Raw genomic sequence first — 20,413 nt, 5'->3', positions numbered from 1 at the left:
TACAGAGGAAACTCATTTGGACCGCTTGTATCCAGGATCTGGTCCTTTTGGTCCTGACCCACAGCTCATGACCATAGGTGAGGGTAGGAACGTAGACTGAGGGTAAATCCAGAGCTTCTCCTCTCGGCTCAGCTCCTTCTGAACCACGACAGACACATAAGAGCACTGCAGACACTGCAGACACTGCAGACGCTGCAGACGCTGCACCGATCCGTCTGTCAACCTCACGCTCCATCCTTCCCTCACTGTGAACCAGACCCACATACTTGAACTCCTCCACTTGGGGAACAGACTCTCCACTGACCCACAGAGGGAAGACCACCTTTATCCAGTCGAGAACCACGGCCTCGGATTTGGAGGTGCTGATCCTCCTCCCAGTGGCTTCACACTGGGCTGCAAACCGCCCCAGGACACGCAAAAATATTTATTTATTTATTTATTTATTTATTTATTTTGGGGGGGGGGGGTCAGTCATAGCACTGAGTTGATCACATAATCTGCAGCCGCTGTTCCTGGCCCCACCCCCTCTACTAGCAAACTGTTTTCTTCCTCTTTTTTGCAGACACTCTGTGACCTGGTGTAATCTGTCCTTACATACAGTTAGTAGCTCTGTCCTGTATCTGTGGAGCACAGACCATCTGTGGAGCACAGACCATCTGTGGAGCACAGACCATCTGTGGAGCAGATACCATCTGTGGAGCCCAGACCATCTGTGGAGCCCAGACCATCTGTGGAGCAGATACCATCTGTGGAGCACAGACCATCTGTGGAGCACAGACCATCTGTGGAGCACAGACCATCTGTGGAGCAGATACCATCTGTGGAGCACAGACCATCTGTGGAGCAGATACCATCTGTGGAGCCCAGACCATCTGTGGAGCCCAGACCATCTGTGGAGCACAGACCATCTGTGGAGCCCAGACCATCTGTGGAGCACAGACCATCTGTGGAGCACAGACCATCTGTGGAGCAGATACCATCTGTGGAGCAGATACCATCTGTGGAGCACAGACCATCTGTGGAGCACAGACCATCTGTGGAGCACAGACCATCTGTGGAGCAGATACCATCTGTGGAGCACAGACCATCTGTGGAGCAGATACCATCTGTGGAGCCCAGACCATCTGTGGAGCCCAGACCATCTGTGGAGCACAGACCATCTGTGGAGCCCAGACCATCTGTGGAGCACAGACCATCTGTGGAGCACAGACCATCTGTGGAGCAGATACCATCTGTGGAGCACAGACCATCTGTGGAGCAGATACCATCTGTGGAGCACAGACCATCTGTGGAGCAGATACCATCTGTGGAGCACAGACCATCTATGGAGCAGATACCATCTGTGCTCTGTAGGCTGTGGATGCTCAGCTGTGTTTACTGTTTGAAACATGGAGAATAGAAAGAACATGGGTGGTGTGGAGAAGCAAGAGTGAAAAAGAGGAAAGCTCTGGAAGCAAACGCAGCCAAATGTGACAAAATCTGCAACTTTTTCACAAAAACCACCTCCGGTTGGAAACAACTAATGAGGACGATGAAGCGGGTAAAGCACCTTTAAAGTGAGTTAATTATGGAGTCAGTGAATTGTGTGGCATTGTGGCGTGGAACATAAGGTTCTGTCATTTAAATAATAGTCTGATGCGAGGCCACAGAAGTGGTAAACTTTGTCTTGTAGCTCCTCAGAGTCAGAAAGCAGATCCAGCAGCAGACAGCAGCCATGAGCCCACAAGTCCAGAGTGGGCAGGTAGGACTGCTCAGAGAGGGAAGAGGATTAGAAGAAATAGGCTCCAATGAAGAGTATGGTGTAGGCCTGTTCAGTATGAAAGGTATCTGAGATGATTCAGCACTACATGAATGAAACTGACACCAAGGCTTTGGAAACAGAAGGTTTGTGCTGAGAATTCAGAGCATTTAAACTGTGCTTTAGTGTCAGAAGCAGAGCCAGGAGCCAGTAGTGATGAGGGGATTGTTCCTGTCAGGATGGAAGGAAAAGGTGAGCTGTTGGAACAGACTGTGAACAAGCAGTAGTTCCACTAAAACCACTGTCTAGACCCAAACCAGAGTCCTGACCTGTTTTATTTTTATTATTAAAGTGAGACAGTAAATACACAAAGCCCACAACTGAAAGGCAACAGCATAAAGTAATATTAAATAAACCTGCATATTTAGCCAATGTAAAGATCTGAACTGGTTCAGTAAGTCCAAATGTCTGTAGATATTATTTTTTATTGTGATCCAGGTGCAGGTGAGTCTAGAGAAACTGGAGGAAGAGTGAAAGGGAGAGCAGAGTCTACTGATGACAGAGGAGCAGCTCAGCAGCACAACCTGAACCACTAATGACACACATGAGGATCACATGTAAGGTTAGAATGACAGGATTTGAGGAAGAACTGGTTGTGATCTGAAGTGGGCCGCTCTGAGGTCTGAAACTCCAGAGCTGAAAATGAGTCTCAGTCCGGCCCTGCTATAAACGGTCATAACCCCAGTAAGCCTGTAAAGATCAACAGTTTCACATAATTTTTCTGTATTTACACTAAAAGAATCGTTTCACAAAAACATAAATAACCTGAACACAAACTGAAGTGTTTTGAATTTAAACCAGTGGAAAAAAGAGGAGTGTGTTTATAAGAACACAAACAAACACTGAATACACCTGGAACAAACATCTGTGTGTGTGTGTGTGTGTGTGTGTAGGTGTGTGTGTGTGTATAAAACACATATATGACACACATATATAACATATATCTGACACATATATACACACACACAGGGTGGGGAAGCCAAATGTACACTGAACATTTAGTTGTTTTTTCTCAGCAGACACTACGTCAGTTGTTTTGAACCCAAACATATACTGATGTCATAATCATACCTAACACTATTATCCATACCTTTTCACAAACTTTTGCCCATATGAGTAATCAGGAAAGCAAACGTCAGAGTGTGTGATTTGCTGAATGCACTCGTCACACCAAAGGAGATTTCAAAAATAGTTGGAGTGTCCATAAAGACTGTTTATAATGGAAAGAAGAGAATGACTATGAGCAAAACTATTACCAGAAAGTCTGGAAGATACTATTAAAGAAGAATGGGAGAAGTTGTCACCGCAATATTTGAGGAACACTTGTGCAAGTTTCAGGAAGCGTGTGAAGGCAGTTATTGAGAAAGAAGGAGGACACATAGAATAAAAACATTTTCTATTATGGACATTTTCTTGTGGCAAATAAATTCTCATGACTTTCAATAAACTAATTGGTCACACACTGTCTTTCAATCCCTGCCTCAAAATATTGTACATTTGGCTTCCTCACCCTGTATATGACATACATATATAACATATATATGACACATATATAACACATGACACATATAACATATATGACACATATATAACACATATATGACACATATATAACATACATATATAACATATGACATATATATAACACATGACACACATATAACATATATGACACATATATAACACATAAATGACACATATAACACATATATAACATACATATATAACATATATGACGCATATATGTTATATATCTATCATATATATGTTATATATGTGTCATGTGTTATATATGACACATATATAACACATATATGACACATATAACATATATATATCACATATATAACATACATATGACATATATAACATATATGACACACATATATAACACATGACACATATATAATATATATGACATATATAACATACATATATAACATATATGACGCATATATGTTATATATCTGTCATATATATGTGTGTCATGTGTCATATATGACACATATATAACACATATATGACACACATATAACATATATATAACACATATATGACACACATATATAACATATATATGACACATATAACATATGACACATATATAACAAATGACACACATATATGACATATATAACATATATGACACATATAACATACATATATAACATATATGACACATATATAACACATGACACACATATAACATATATGACACATATATAACATATATGACACACATATATAACATATATATGACACATATAACATATGACACATATATAACATGTATATGACACATATAACATATATGACACACATATATAACATGTATATGACACATATATAACATATATGACACATATATAACATATATAACACATATATGACACATATATAACATGTATATGACACATATATAACATATATGACACATATATAACATACATATATAACACATATATGACACATATATAACATATATATGACACATATAACATATATGACACACATATAACATATATGACACATATATGACACATATATAACAGACATAAGCCTCATATATAACTCAGCTGGTGGATGTTGAACTTTGACACCTTTTCCAGGAGTCCTTAGAAAAACATCAGCAGAATCTGAAGAAACAGCAGGAGGCGCTGAAGTTCAGACTGAAGAAGCTGGCAACCAGACAGAGCCAGATCACAGTGAGTCCACCAAAGTCCACCAGAGTCCACCAGGGTCCACACACACACACACACACACACAAACACCAGGATCCACCAAAGTCCACCAGGACCCACGTGGGTCCACTAAGGTCCACGCATACACACCAGGGTCCACCAAAGTCCACGAGGACCCACCAGGGTCCACTAAGGTCCACACACACACCAAAGTCCACCAGGGTCCACCAAGGTCCACCAGGGTCCACAGACACACCAAGGTCCACCAGGACCTGAGGTTAAGCATCCAGGTACAACATGAAAGAACTGGGTCGACCCAGAACCATCTACTGATGGACCTGGTTCATACCTGTAGATCCACTAATCATCATCCATGGTACGGAGCCTCCTGGTCTTGGTATCAGTTCTTGGACCTGTTCCAGTGAAGGTCCAGGGTGGTTTTCCTCTGGGGTATCTGATCTGGGTTTAGGTGTTCAGAACATTTATCTAGTCCAAAGCCGGCCCCATGTCTCTGCTCTAGGTCCCACTGAGGTGGATCAGAGTCCATGTCCTGTTCCTTCTGGACAGACAGCTGGAGGTCCTCCATGTGGAGCAGGTTCTGATGGTTGGTCCACCTTAGAACCTCTGCAGAACCCCATGGGGGACAGAACAGGTCCTGGTATATGTTCCATCTGATGGTCACCCTGACTGGTCCTCCAGAGGCCTTCATGGACTGCAGTCATTTTCTTCGTCCAGTAGGTGTGGACTATGTTCTGGACCTGGTTCTGTCTAGTCCAGTAGGTGTGGACCATGTTCTGGACCTGGTTCTGTCCAGCTCTTCATTTTGGACATTCTTGTTTGGAGGTCTGCTGGTTTAGGACCAGTGGGTCTGGTTTTGCCTGTAGGTCCATCACCCATTGGACATTAGTGTTCTGTGGTTCCTCTTTGTTCCAGATCCTCTTCAGACTTGGTCAGTCTCAGTCCTTGGTGGGTCTGGGGTCCCCTTGTGTCCTGGACATTGACAGTAGACCTTACGTGGTCTGGTGGAGAACACCTGGTTTCTTCTGCCTCTCCTTCTCTTGTAGACCTCTTTAGGGGGTACCTAGGACTGCATGTCTTAGTCTACAGGTTCTCAGTCGTGGACTGGTTTTAGTTCCTGGGCAGATCTTTGCTCAGATCTACACCTCTGCTTATTACTGTTAGAAGGAGGACTTCAGCTGGGATGGTCTGGACCTCTGACCATGGAACACCACTGCTAAGGACTAACCCTGACCCTCCAGTCCAGACCGGTCTGGTTCTTTGGTCCTTCTTTCTGGTTGTTTGGTCCTTCTTTCTGGTCCTTTGGTCCTTCTTTGTGGTTCTTTGGTTCTTCTTTCTTGTTCTTTGGTCCTTCTTTCTGGTTCTTTGGTCCTTCTTTCTTGTTCTTTGGTCCTTCTTTCTGGTACTTTGGTCCTTCTTTCAGGTTCTTTGGTCCTGTTTGGTCCTGTGGTCCTTCTTTCTGGTTCTTTGGTCCTTCTTTCTGGTCCTTTGGTCCTTCTTTCTGGTCCTGTGGTCCTTCTTTCTGGTCCTTTGGTCCTTCTTTCTGGTCCTGTGGTCCTTCTTTCAGGTTCTTTCGTCCTTCTTTCTGGTCCTGTGGTCCTTCTTTCAGGTTCTTTGGTCCTTCTTTCTGGTCCTTTGGTCCTTCTTTCTGGTCCTGTGGTCCTTCTTTCTGGTTCTTTGGTCCTTCTTTCTGGTCCTGTGGTCCTTCTTTCTGGTCCTGTGGTCCTTTCTGGTCCTGTAGTCCTTCTTTCTGGTCCTTTGGTCCTTCTTTCAGGTTCTTTGGTCCTTCTTTCAGGTTCTTTGGTCCTTCTTTCTGGTCCTGTGGTCCTTCTTTCTGGTCCTTTGGTCCTTCTTTCTGGTCCTTTGGTCCTTCTTTCTGGTCCTTTGGTCCTTCTTTCTGGTCCTTTGGTCCTTCTTTCTGGTCCTGTGGTCCTTCTTTCAGGTTCTTTGGTCCTTCTTTCGGGTTCTGTGGTCCTTCTTTCTGGTCCTTTGGTCCTTCTTTCAGGTTCTTTCGTCCTTCTTTCTGGTCCTGTGGTCCTTCTTTCAGGTTCTTTGGTCCTTCTTTCAGGTTCTTTCGTCCTTTTTTCTGGTCCTGTGGTCCTTCTTTCAGGTTCTTTGGTCCTTCTTTCTGGTCCTTTGGTCCTTCTTTCTGGTCCTGTGGTCCTTCTTTCTGGTCCTTTGGTCCTTCTTTCTGGTCCTGTGGTCCTTCTTTCTGGTCCTGTGGTCCTTCTTTCTGGTCCTTTGGTCCTTCTTTCAGGTTCTTTGGTCCTTCTTTCTGGTCCTTTGGTCCTTCTTTCTGGTCCTGTGGTCCTTCTTTCAGGTTCTTTGGTCCTTCTTTCTGGTTCTGTGGTCCTTCTTTCTGGTCCTGTGGTCCTTCTTTCAGGTTCTTTGGTCCTTCTCTCTGGTTCTTTGGTCCTTCTTTCTGGTCCTGTGGTCCTTCTTTCTGGTCCTGTGGTCCTTCTTTCTGGTCCTTTGGTCCTTCTTTCTGGTCCTTTGGTCCTTCTTTCTGGTCCTGTGGTCCTTCTTTCAGGTTCTTTGGTCCTTCTTTCTGGTCCTGTGGTCCTTCTTTCAGGTTCTTTGGTCCTTCTTTCTGGTCCTGTGGTCCTTCTTTCAGGTTCTTTGGTCCTTCTTTCTGGTCCTTTGGTCCTTCTTTCTGGTCCTTTGGTCCTTCTTTCTGGTCCTGTGGTCCTTCTTTCAGGTTCTTTGGTCCTTCTTTCTGGTCCTGTGGTCCTTCTTTCTGGTCCTTTGGTCCTTCTTTCAGGTTCTTTCGTCCTTCTTTCTGGTCCTGTGGTCCTTCTTTCAGGTTCTTTGGTCCTTCTTTCAGGTTCTTTCGTCCCTCTTTCTGGTCCTGTGGTCCTTCTTTCAGGTTCTTTGGTCCTTCTTTCTGGTCCTTTGGTCCTTCTTTCTGGTCCTGTGGTCCTTCTTTCTGGTCCTTTGGTCCTTCTTTCTGGTCCTGTGGTCCTTCTTTCAGGTTCTTTCGTCCTTCTTTCTGGTCCTGTGGTCCTTCTTTCAGGTTCTTTGGTCCTTCTTTCTGGTCCTGTGGTCCTTCTTTCTGGTCCTTTGGTCCTTCTTTCTGGTCCTTTGGTCCTTCTTTCTGGTCCTGTGGTCCTTCTTTCAGGTTCTTTGGTCCTTCTTTCTGGTTCTGTGGTCCTTCTTTCTGGTCCTGTGGTCCTTCTTTCTGGTTCTTTGGTCCTTCTTTCTGGTCCTGTGGTCCTTCTTTCTGGTCCTGTGGTCCTTTCTGGTCCTGTAGTCCTTCTTTCTGGTCCTTTGGTCCTTCTTTCTGGTCCTTTGGTCCTTCTTTCTGGTCCTGTGGTCCTTCTTTCAGGTTCTTTGGTCCTTCTTTCTGGTCCTGTGGTCCTTCTTTCAGGTTCTTTGGTCCTTCTTTCTGGTCCTTTGGTCCTTCTTTCTGGTCCTGTGGTCCTTCTTTCAGGTTCTTTGGTCCTTCTTTCTGGTCGTGTGGTCCTTCTTTCTGGTCCTGTGGTCCTTCTTTCAGGTTCTTTCGTCCTTCTTTCTGGTCCTGTGGTCCTTCTTTCAGGTTCTTTGGTCCTTCTTTCAGGTTCTTTGGTCCTTCTTTCTGGTCCTGTGGTCCTTCTTTCAGGTTCTTTGGTCCTTCTTTCTGGTCCTTTGGTCCTTCTTTCTGGTCCTGTGGTCCTTCTTTCTGGTCCTTTGGTCCTTCTTTCTGGTCCTGTGGTCCTTCTTTCAGGTTCTTTCGTCCTTCTTTCTGGTCCTGTGGTCCTTCTTTCAGGTTCTTTGGTCCTTCTTTCTGGTCCTTTGGTCCTTCTTTCTGGTCCTGTGGTCCTTCTTTCTGGTCCTGTGGTCCTTCTTTCAGGTTCTTTGGTCCTTCTTTCAGGTTCTTTGGTCCTTCTTTCTGGTCCTTTGGTCCTTCTTTCTGGTCCTGTGGGCCTTCTTTCAGGTTCTTTGGTCCTTCTTTCTGGTCCTGTGGTCCTTCTTTCAGGTTCTTTGGTCCTTCTTTCTGGTCCTGTGGTCCTTCTTTCAGGTTCTTTGGTCCTTCTTTCTCGTCCTTTGGTCCTTCTTTCTGGTCCTTTGGTCCTTCTTTCTGGTCCTGTGGTCCTTCTTTCAGGTTCTTTGGTCCTTCTTTCTGGTCGTGTGGTCCTTCTTTCTGGTCCTTTGGTCCTTCTTTCAGGTTCTTTCGTCCTTCTTTCTGGTCCTGTGGTCCTTCTTTCAGGTTCTTTGGTCCTTCTTTCAGGTTCTTTCGTCCTTCTTTCTGGTCCTGTGGTCCTTCTTTCAGGTTCTTTGGTCCTTCTTTCTGGTCCTTTGGTCCTTCTTTCTGGTCCTGTGGTCCTTCTTTCTGGTCCTTTGGTCCTTCTTTCTGGTCCTGTGGTCCTTCTTTCAGGTTCTTTCGTCCTTCTTTCTGGTCCTGTGGTCCTTCTTTCAGGTTCTTTGGTCCTTCTTTCTGGTCCTTTGGTCCTTCTTTCTGGTCCTGTGGTCCTTCTTTCTGGTCCTGTGGTCCTTCTTTCAGGTTCTTTGGTCCTTCTTTCAGGTTCTTTGGTCCTTCTTTCTGGTCCTTTGGTCCTTCTTTCTGGTCCTGTGGGCCTTCTTTCAGGTTCTTTGGTCCTTCTTTCTGGTCCTGTGGTCCTTCTTTCAGGTTCTTTCGTCCTTCTTTCTGGTCCTGTGGTCCTTCTTTCAGGTTCTTTGGTCCTTCTTTCTCGTCCTTTGGTCCTTCTTTCTGGTCCTTTGGTCCTTCTTTCTGGTCCTGTGGTCCTTCTTTCAGGTTCTTTGGTCCTTCTTTCTGGTCGTGTGGTCCTTCTTTCTGGTCCTTTGGTCCTTCTTTCAGGTTCTTTCGTCCTTCTTTCTGGTCCTGTGGTCCTTCTTTCAGGTTCTTTGGTCCTTCTTTCAGGTTCTTTCGTCCTTCTTTCTGGTCCTGTGGTCCTTCTTTCAGGTTCTTTGGTCCTTCTTTCTGGTCCTTTGGTCCTTCTTTCTGGTCCTGTGGTCCTTCTTTCTGGTCCTTTGGTCCTTCTTTCTGGTCCTGTGGTCCTTCTTTCAGGTTCTTTGGTCCTTCTTTCTGGTCCTGTGGTCCTTCTTTCAGGTTCTTTGGTCCTTCTTTCTGGTCCTGTGGTCCTTCTTTCTGGTCCTGTGGTCCTTCTTTCAGGTTCTTTGGTCCTTCTTTCAGGTTCTTTGGTCCTTCTTTCTGGTCCTTTGGTCCTTCTTTCTGGTCCTGTGGTCCTTCTTTCTGGTCCTGTGGTCCTTCTTTCAGGTTCTTTGGTCCTTCTTTCAGGTTCTTTGGTCCTTCTTTCTGGTCCTTTGGTCCTTCTTTCTGGTCCTGTGGTCCTTCTTTCTGGTACCTGTCTCTCAGGTCCGCTGTCCTTGTGTTCAGTCTGTCTGTTTTTGGGCCTTGGTACCCAGTCTCCATATTTGGGGGTGATGGTGGAACCACCCAGAGGCTACCTTGTGGTCCTGGCTCCTCCCCCTTGCCGTGTCATCTTTGTGCAGATGTTCCGGCGCTGAACCTCCTCCGTCTGTATCTGGGATCCAAACGTCTTCTCGCAGATATTTGAACACTGAGCTAACAGCTGTTTCTACGTCACTGAGGAGGCGGGGTTTGGATCCACCCATTCCACCCTCTGTCACTGGGGTTGTTACCATAGTAACACTCCATCAGTCCCATGTTCTGCTCCATCACTGTCCTGTTCCTGTCGTCTATCTGACATCAGCGTGTCCTGGTTCTGCTCCTGACGTGGACCCGGCTGTCCTGGTGACGTCGGAGCCACTTTGACTCTTTTATTGGACCGTTTGTTCTGAGGTGAAGGTGTTTCAGACCTGGACCAAAGAAACATTTAACAACAACAATGACAAATGTTACTGAAGAAGGAACAGGAACCTTCTGTTTTTCTCAGATCCGTACAAATGTTTGATGTTTTCAGTTTAATGATATCATTTCTGTGTCATTTAATTAAACTACAGTAATTATCAAAAGGTTCAGAGCCAATCAGCACCTGAGATGAACCTCCAAGGACCAATCAGGTTAGGTCTGGAGGTGGAACACGTGTCAGGTGGATCCAAAGCCCAGGTGGTTTTCAGATGGTCTTTTTCTGTGGTCCTCCTCCAGAGACAGTCCTCGGGGATCAGGGACCACATCATCAGGACCTACCAGGAGATCCAGTCGGTCCTGGATGCGGACCTGAGGACCACCCTGTCCCACCTGGAGATGGAGGAGCGGGCGGCAGTGGCGGCTCTGGACGGACTCATGGAGACCAACTGTTCCCTGATCCAGGACATCGAGCAGGACCTGGCCCGGCTCAGCTTAGTCCTGGACCAGATGGACGTCCAACCCCATCCCACGGTGAAGGCCACTTTAAATCCACATATACTGGAGCAGATTAAACCAGGTTCAAGGCTTTTAAAGATGGTCTTCTGGGCTTTTTTCCAGGCAGTCTTCACTTTTCCAGAACAGGACGACATGGACACAGAAGACAGGTACAGTAGGACACACTTAACCCTGTGCTGTCCAGGTGAGTATATTAAACACACTGAACCCTGTGCTGTCCAGGTGAGTATATTAAACACACTGAACCCTGTGCTGTCCAGGTGAGTATATTAAACACACTTAACCCTGTGCTGTCCAGGTGAGTATATTAAACACACTTAACCCTGTGCTGTCCAGGTGAGTATATTAAACACACTTTACATGATATTAAAGTGACATTTAACATTTAACATTGGACCTAGAACCAAAACTAATAATAATGTGAACCAGCGTTGGTGTGAATCACTGACAGATGACAGGAGGAAAAATTAAAAACATAAATAATACAGTTTATATGTAGAATGTTGGGAAGTGTTTTGTGTTTTTTGCGTCAAATGTATGGTTTATTTTCATTATGAACATGTCATTTAAAGGGTTAAAATATGACAGTTGTTGAGCATTTGATATTTTAGTTTGTGGATCAAATTGATGAAATATAAAAAAAATGTAAATGTTAAAAACAAACTGTGCGACACATACTAGAAGAGGGTGTGTGTGTGTGGTTATGAAGGGGCGGGGCCTGTGTGTGTGTGTGGTTGTGAAGGGGCGGGGCCTGTGGGTGGGCACATGGAACTCCTCTGCTTCCATTCTTTTCAGTGGGATGTTCCTTTGGTTCAGTGGGATGTTCCTTTGGTTCAGTGGGATGTTCCTTTGGTTCAGTGGGATGTTCCTTTGGTTCAGTGGGATGTTCCTTTGGTTCAGTGGGATGTTCCTCTGGTTCAGTGGGATGTTCCTCTGGTTCAGTGGGATGTTCCTTTGGTTCAGTCGGATGTTCCTCTGGTTCAGTCGGATGTTCCTCTGGTTCAGTGGGATGTTCCTTTGGTTCAGTGGGATGTTCCTTTGGTTCAGTGGGATGTTCCTCTGGTTCAGTGGGATGTTCCTCTGGTTCAGTCGGATGTTCCTTTGGTTCAGTCGGATGTTCCTCTGGTTCAGTGGGATGTTCCTCTGGTTCAGTGGGATGTTCCTTTGGTTCAGTCGGATGTTCCTCTGGTTCAGTGGGATGTTCCTCTGGTTCAGTCGGATGTTCCTTTGGTTCAGTCGGATGTTCCTTTGGTTCAGTCGGATGTTCCTCTGGTTCAGTGGGATGTTCCTTTGGTTCAGTGGGATGTTCCTCTGGTTCAGTGGGATGTTCCTTTGGTTCAGTCGGATGTTCCTCTGGTTCAGTGGGATGTTCCTCTGGTTCAGTCGGATGTTCCTTTGGTTCAGTCGGATGTTCCTCTGGTTCAGTCGGATGTTCCTCTGGTTCAGTGGGATGTTCCTCTGGTTCAGTGGGATGTTCCTTTGGTTCAGTGGGATGTTCCTCTGGTTCAGTCGGATGTTCCTTTGGTTCAGTGGGATGTTCCTTTGGTTCAGTGGGATGTTCCTCTGGTTCAGTGGGATGTTCCTTTGGTTCAGTGGGATGTTCCTTTGGTTCAGTGGGATGTTCCTTTGGTTCAGTGGGATGTTCCTCTGGTTCAGTGGGATGTTCCTTTGGTTCAGTGGGATGTTCCTCTGGTTCAGTGGGATGTTCCTCTGGTTCAGTGGGATGTTCCTCTGGTTCAGTGGGATGTTCCTCTGGTTCAGTGGGATGTTCCTTTGGTTCAGTGGGATGTTCCTCTGGTTCAGTGGGATCAGTGGGATGTTCCTCTGGTTCAGTGGGATGTTCCTCTGGTTCAGTGGGATGTTCCTCTGGTTCAGTCGGATGTTCCTTTGGTTCAGTGGGATGTTCCTTTGGTTCAGTCGGATGTTCCTCTGGTTCAGTCGGATGTTCCTCTGGTTCAGTGGGATGTTCCTTTGGTTCAGTCGGATGTTCCTCTGGTTCAGTGGGATCAGTGGGATGTTCCTCTGGTTCAGTCGGATGTTCCTTTGGTTCAGTGGGATGTTCCTCTGGTTCAGTCGGATGTTCTTCTGGTTCAGTGGGATGTTCCTTTGGTTCAGTGGGATGTTCCTTTGGTTCAGTGGGATGTTCCTCTGGTTCAGTGGGATCAGTGGGATGTTCCTTTGGTTCAGTGGGATGTTCCTCTGGTTCAGTGGGATGTTCCTCTGGTTCAGTGGGATGTTCCTCTGGTTCAGTCGGATGTTCCTTTGGTTCAGTGGGATGTTCCTCTGGTTCAGTGGGATGTTCTTCTGGTTCAGTGGGATGTTCCTTTGGTTCAGTGGGATGTTCCTTTGGTTCAGTGGGATGTTCCTCTGGTTCAGTGGGATGTTCCTCTGGTTCAGTGGGATGTTCCTCTGGTTCAGTCGGATGTTCCTTTGGTTCAGTGGGATGTTCCTTTGGTTCAGTGGGATGTTCCTTTGGTTCAGTGGGATGTTCCTCTGGTTCAGTGGGATCAGTGGGATGTTCCTTTGGTTCAGTGGGATGTTCCTCTGGTTCAGTCGGATGTTCCTTTGGTTCAGTCGGATGTTCCTCTGGTTCAGTCGGATGTTCTTCTGGTTCAGTGGGATGTTCCTTTGGTTCAGTGGGATGTTCCTCTGGTTCAGTGGGATGTTCCTTTGGTTCAGTCGGATGTTCTTCTGGTTCAGTGGGATGTTCCTTTGGTTCAGTGGGATGTTCCTTTGGTTCAGTCGGATGTTCCTCTGGTTCAGTGGGATGTTCCTCTGGTTCAGTGGGATGTTCCTTTGGTTCAGTCGGATGTTCCTCTGGTTCAGTGGGATGTTCCTCTGGTTCAGTGGGATGTTCCTTTGGTTCAGTGGGATGTTCCTTTGGTTCAGTGGGATGTTCCTCTGGTTCAGTGGGATCAGTGGGATGTTCCTCTGGTTCAGTGGGATGTTCCTCTGGTTCAGTGGGATGTTCCTCTGGTTCAGTGGGATGTTCCTTTGGTTCAGTGGGATGTTCCTTTGGTTCAGTCGGATGTTCCTCTGGTTCAGTGGGATGTTCCTCTGGTTCAGTGGGATGTTCCTTTGGTTCAGTGGGATGTTCCTCTGGTTCAGTGGGATCAGTGGGATGTTCCTCTGGTTCAGTCGGATGTTCCTTTGGTTCAGTGGGATGTTCCTCTGGTTCAGTCGGATGTTCTTCTGGTTCAGTGGGATGTTCCTTTGGTTCAGTGGGATGTTCCTTTGGTTCAGTGGGATGTTCCTCTGGTTCAGTGGGATCAGTGGGATGTTCCTTTGGTTCAGTGGGATGTTCCTCTGGTTCAGTGGGATGTTCCTCTGGTTCAGTCGGATGTTCCTTTGGTTCAGTGGGATGTTCCTCTGGTTCAGTGGGATGTTCTTCTGGTTCAGTGGGATGTTCCTTTGGTTCAGTGGGATGTTCCTTTGGTTCAGTGGGATGTTCCTCTGGTTCAGTGGGATGTTCCTCTGGTTCAGTGGGATGTTCCTCTGGTTCAGTCGGATGTTCCTTTGGTTCAGTGGGATGTTCCTTTGGTTCAGTGGGATGTTCCTTTGGTTCAGTGGGATGTTCCTCTGGTTCAGTGGGATCAGTGGGATGTTCCTTTGGTTCAGTGGGATGTTCCTCTGGTTCAGTCGGATGTTCCTTTGGTTCAGTCGGATGTTCCTCTGGTTCAGTCGGATGTTCTTCTGGTTCAGTGGGATGTTCCTTGGTTCAGTGGGATGTTCCTCTGGTTCAGTGGGATGTTCCTTTGGTTCAGTCGGATGTTCTTCTGGTTCAGTGGGATGTTCCTTTGGTTCAGTGGGATGTTCCTCTGGTTCAGTGGGATGTTCCTTTGGTTCAGTGGGATGTTCCTCTGGTTCAGTGGGATGTTCCTTTGGTTCAGTGGGATGTTCCTCTGGTTCAGTGGGATGTTCTTCTGGTTCAGTGGGATGTTCCTTTGCTTCAGTGGGATGTTCCTTTGGTTCAGTGGGATGTTCCTCTGGTTCAGTGGGATGTTCCTCTGGTTCAGTCGGATGTTCCTTCGGTCGTCTGTACATAAACTTGTCCTGTTCTTAACGTTGTGAACAGTTGTAACCTCTGTTGTGCTTCCTGTTTATGCTCCGCCCCTTCCAGTTTTAACCTCTTGTGCTTCCTGTTTATGCTCCGCCCCTTCCAGTTGTAACCTCTATTGTGCTTCCTGTTTATGCTCCGCCCCTTCCAGTTGTAACCTTTGTTGTGCTTCCTGTCTTTGCTCCACCCCCTCCAGGGTGGCGGAGGTTCTGAACCGGACCGACCCTGGCAGTGTGAACCTGGACCAGGCTAAAGCCGATCACATGATCCAGCTGAGCTCCAACCTGCTGCTGCTGATCAGCGCCCAGACGCCCATCATCAGGACTGTGATCAGGAGCTGTCAGTATAGAACCTATAGAACACGTAGAACACAGAACCTATAGAACATATAGAACACATAGAACCTATAGAACATATAGAACACATAGAACATATAGAACACATAGAACCTATAGAACATATAGAACATATAGAACACATAGAACCTGTAGGACATATAGAACACATAGAACCTATAGAACACATAGAACCTATAGGACATATAGAACCTATAGAACACATAGAACAAATGGAACATATAGAACACATAGAACCTATAGAACACGTAGAACACAGAACCTATAGAACATATAGAACACATAGAACCTATAGAACATATAGAACACATAGAACATATAGAACACATAGAACATATAGAACACATAGAACATATAGAACACATAGAACCTGTAGGACATATAGAACACATAGAACCTATAGAACACATAGAACCTATAGGACATATAGAACATATAGAACACATAGAACAAATGGAACATATAGAACACATAGAACCTATAGAACACGTAGAACACAGAACCTATAGAACATATAGAACACATAGAACCTATAGAACATATAGAACACATAGAACATATAGAACACATAGAACCTGTAGGACATATAGAACACATAGAACCTATAGGACATATAGAACCTATAGAACACATAGAACAAATGGAACATATAGAACCTATAGAACACATAGAATCTATAGGACATATAGAACATATTGAACCTATGGAACACATAGCACATATAGAACACAGAACCTATAGAACATATGGAACACATAGAACCTATAGAACATATAGAACCTGTGGAACACATAGAACATTTAGAACCTATGGAACATATAGAACATACAGAATCTATAGAACATATAGAACCTTTAGAACCTATGGAAGATATAGAACATGTAGACGCTGGTCATCAGGACTGTGATCAGGAGCTGTCAGTCCACCGACAACCTGTAGAACAACCTATAGAACATATAGAATAACATATAGAACATATAGAACAACATATATCCTACAAACATGCACCGAAAATCCACTAGAATACACAAAAATAATTTACACCACAAATCCACCAAACATCCACTGAACTCATCTGATTGGTCGTGTGTATATATATATATATATATATATATATATATATATATATATATATATATATATATATATATATATTCACATATATGTGAGTGTGTGTGTGTTTTTATGTCTGCTAAGTGGAACGGTGGACGTTCTGTTTTCATCTGGTTTGTTTGTTTGTCTGTTTGTTTGTTTGTTTGTTTGTTTGTCTGTGTGCCAGATAAGTGTAAAAGTTCTGGATGGATTTGGATGAAATTTTCAGTAAATGTTGATACTGACACAAGGAACAAATGATTACATTTTGGTGGGGGGGGGGCTGTTCTGCTTTGGTGGGGGGGGTCCTGTTCTGATTTGGTGGGGGGGGTCCTGTTCTGCTTTGGTGGGGGGGGTCCTGTTCTGCTTTGGTGGGGGGGGGGCTGTTCTGCTTTGGTGGGGTGGGGCTGATCTGCTTTGGTGGGGGGGGGGGTCCTGTTCTGCTTTGGTGGGGGGGGGGCTGTTCTGCTTTGGTGGGGTGGGGCTGATCTGCTTTGGTGGGGGGGGCTGATCTGCTTTGGTGGGGGGGGCTGTTCTGCTTTGGTGGGGGGGGGGGCTGTTCTGCTTTGGTGGGGGGGGCTGTTCTGCTTTGGTGGGGTGGGGCTGATCTGCTTTGGTGGGGGGGGGGGCTGTTCTGCTTTGGTGGGGGGGGCTGATCTGCTTTGGTGGGGGGGGTGAGTGTTTTTCTGGTTGAATCCTGCTTCAGTTTTCCGTCTCGTCCGCTCCGTCCTTGTCTTTTGTTTCTTTCGTTTTTGTTTTTTTTTTCTTGCGTCTCCGTTCGTTGTCGTATTAAATGTTTCGTTCTGATTCTCAGATTCCAGCGAGGTGCATCTGAATCCAGACTCCGCCCACCCCAAGCTCATCATCTCCCCCCGCGGCGACAGCGCCACCTACACCGACGCCTGGCAGGACGTTCCCGACGTCCCCGAACGCTTCGACACCACCCTGAACGCCGTCAGCTCGCAGGGCGTGGACTTCGGGCGCCACTACTGGGAGGTGGACGTGTCGGGGAAGACGTACTGGGAGCTGGGCGTCACATACGCCGCCATCCCGCGCAAAGGCCCCTCCGAGGACTGCTGGCTCGGCCGCGGCACCGAATCCTGGTGCGTGGAGTTCTTCGACGGCGAGTACACGGCGTGGCACGGCGGCGTTCCCCGCCAGCTGCCCGTGCTCAAGCGCTTCAGCCGGGTGGGCATCCTGTGCAGCGTCCCCGCCGGGACGGTGACGTTTCTGGAGGCAGACGCCATGACGCCGCTGTTCACCTTCTGCGCGGGGACGTTTACCGACCGCCTCCATCTGGCCGTTTGTCCGGGTCACGACCACGGCGGCACCAACACCAAGCCCATCATCATCTGCGGCGCTCCGTCTCCAACCAGCGATCTGTGACGGACGCCAAATGGACGCAAATGATCCTGGAATGTATGAATGTAGACACTGGGGCGGGGCGGGGCAGGGCGGGAACGCTCATGTCCGTCAATATCGATAATTATCACAATAAATGTAACGTCATTATTTCTACGAAGTTTAAAGGTTTTTGATTCTGAGTGAAAGTTGAAGAAACGAGAGGATTATTTCTACTTCTAAATAAAGAAAACAACGAAAATGATGCAAATAAAAACAATGTCAAAGACAACAAAATGAAAACGATGTCAATGATTAAACAAAATGAAAAGAAGAAAATGATGCAACAAGATCAAAGGAACAAAAAAGAAAAAGAAAGATGGAAAAAGACAAAAACGAATGAAAATGATTAAAAACACAAGATGAAAACAACACATGCAACAAGACGAAGACAACATAAACAAAAACAGATGATGTAAACAAAAACTAGACAGATGATGTAAACAAACCAGACAGATGATGTAAACAAAAACAGACAGATGATGTAAACAAAACCAGACAGATGATGTAAACAAAAACAGACAGATGATGTAAACAAAACCAGACAGATGATGTAAACAAAACCAGACAGATGATGTAAACAAAACCAGACAGATGATGTAAACAAAAACAGACAGATGATGTAAACAAAACCAGACAGATGATGTAAACAAACCAGACAGATGATGTAAACAAAAACAGACAGATGATGTAAACAAAACCAGACAGATGATGTAAACAAAAACAGACAGATGATGTAAACAAAAACAGACAGATGATGTAAACAAAAACAGACAGATGATGTAAACAAACCAGACAGATGATGTAAACAAACCAGACAGATGATGTAAACAAACCAGACAGATGATGTAAACAAACCAGACAGATGATGTAAACAAAAACCAGACAGATGATGTAAACAAAAACAGACAGATGATGTAAACAAAACCAGACAGATGATGTAAACAAACCAGACAGATGATGTAAACAAAAACAGATGAAGACGACATAAATGATCAAACAAGATGAAAACAGAAATGATGCAAATGAAAATCAGACAAAAGGGATGAAAGAAGTGGAAGATGGAAAAAGATGAACTGACTTAAAAGTAAAGTCAGCAGAAAAAGAAAACAATATAAACAAAAATGATCAAACAAGATGAAAAGAGGAAAATGAAGGAAACAAAATGATGTTAAAGACGCAACAAGGTCAAAGTAACGTCAACAAAACCGATCGGAAAACAGTTGAATCCATTCAGGAAAAAGTGGAAACAAATGTGACTTTAGTTTCAAATGGAAGAAAAAAGAACGTTTGGAGTTTCTGTTCAAACAGCACATGGAGCCAGAAGCATCTGGAGAAGAAACAGTGTGTCCATGAAAAACCACCTGGGACTCATTAATGTGTGTGTGTGTGTGTGTGTGTTACTCCCATAGAATGAACATGGATGTGGTTTTTCTTCCAGATGAAATGGAATCCTTTATCTGTTTGGGTTCCGTCTGTTCTGTTCAGTCATGAACGTCGTCTTTAGTCCGACAGTCTGAGCTGTTGGACTTTCACAAACTGAAGAGGAGCTTCTGATCCACATGTGAACCACAGCTGAAACCAGGAGTGGAATCAGCCCATTAAAGTCACAGGTGGACCCAAGACCTGGTGGACCCAAGACCGGGTGGACCCAAGACCTGGTGGACCCAAGACCTGGTGGACCCAAGACCGGGTGGACCCAAGACCAGGTGGACCCAAGACCTGGTGGACCCAAGACCGGGTGGACCCAAGACCAGGTGGACCCAAGACCTGGTGGACCCAAGACCTGGTGGACCCAAGACCGGGTGGACCCAAGACCTGGTGGACCCAAGACCTGGTGGACCCAAGACCGGGTGGACCCAAGACCAGGTGGACCCAAGACCTGGTGGACCCAAGACCGGGTGGACCCAAGACCGGGTGGACCCAAGACCAGGTGGACCCAAGACCAGGTGGACCCAAGACCAGGTGGACCCAAGACCTGGTGGACCCAAGACCAGGTGGACCCAAGACCTGGTGGACCCAAGACCTGGTGGACCCAAGACCTGGTGGACCCAAGACCAGGTGGACAAATGTGGACCAAAAAGGACATGAAAATAGAATTAAACTGGTCACATCAGCTTATTATTATTATTATTATTATTATTATTATTATTATTATTATTATTACTATTATTATTATTATTATTATTATTATTATTATTATTATTATTATTATTACTATTATTATTATTATTATTATTATTATTATTTGGGCCAGTGGGATGAGGATCAGCACCTCCAAATCCAAGTCTATGGTTCTGGACCAGATAAAAGTGGTCTGTCGGTGGGGAGTCTTTGACCCCAGTGGAGTTCCAGTATGTGGGTCTGGTTCACAGTGAGGGAAGGGTGGAGTGTGTGATTGACAGGTGGGTGGGTGGAGGTTCAGATTGACAGGTGGGTGGGTGGAGGTTCAGATTGACAGGTGGGTGGGTGGAGGTTCAGATTGACAGGTGGGTGGGTGCAGCGTCTGCAGTGCTTGTACGGGTCTGTTGTGGTTCAGAAGGAGCTGAGCCTAAAGGAGAAGCTCTGGATTTCCCCTCAGTCTACGTTCAGACCCTCACCTGTGGTCCTGAGCTGTGGGTCAAGACCCAAAGGACCTGGGGCCTGTTCCACCAAACTAGGATAAGGGATTAAGCCGGGATATGTGGGCTATCCTGGCTCAACTTATCCATGATCCGGTTTCAC

The 20,413-nt window shown here is 45.7% G+C and overlaps 1 protein-coding gene across 1 annotated transcript in view; it reads left to right on the top strand.

Annotated features, from left to right (window-relative positions):
- LOC115416858 (B box and SPRY domain-containing protein-like) overlaps positions 1–17,773 on the top strand; it is a 36,075-nt gene extending 18,302 nt beyond the window's left edge. Inside the window, exons 9-13 of the mRNA XM_030130737.1 lie at positions 4,400–4,503; positions 10,565–10,798; positions 10,886–10,932; positions 15,037–15,179; positions 17,103–17,773. Of these exons, the coding sequence (XP_029986597.1) occupies positions 4,400–4,503; positions 10,565–10,798; positions 10,886–10,932; positions 15,037–15,179; positions 17,103–17,674 (1,100 nt within the window). The 3' untranslated portion in view covers positions 17,675–17,773. The remainder of the gene's footprint in view (positions 1–4,399; positions 4,504–10,564; positions 10,799–10,885; positions 10,933–15,036; positions 15,180–17,102) is intronic.
- Positions 17,774–20,413: the final 2,640 nt, after the last annotated feature.

The sequence above is a fragment of the Sphaeramia orbicularis genome, unplaced genomic scaffold (genome assembly GCF_902148855.1).
Source record: "Sphaeramia orbicularis unplaced genomic scaffold, fSphaOr1.1, whole genome shotgun sequence".
Lineage (NCBI taxonomy): Eukaryota > Metazoa > Chordata > Actinopteri > Kurtiformes > Apogonidae > Sphaeramia > Sphaeramia orbicularis.
This window is presented reverse-complemented; position numbering and strand designations above follow the sequence as displayed.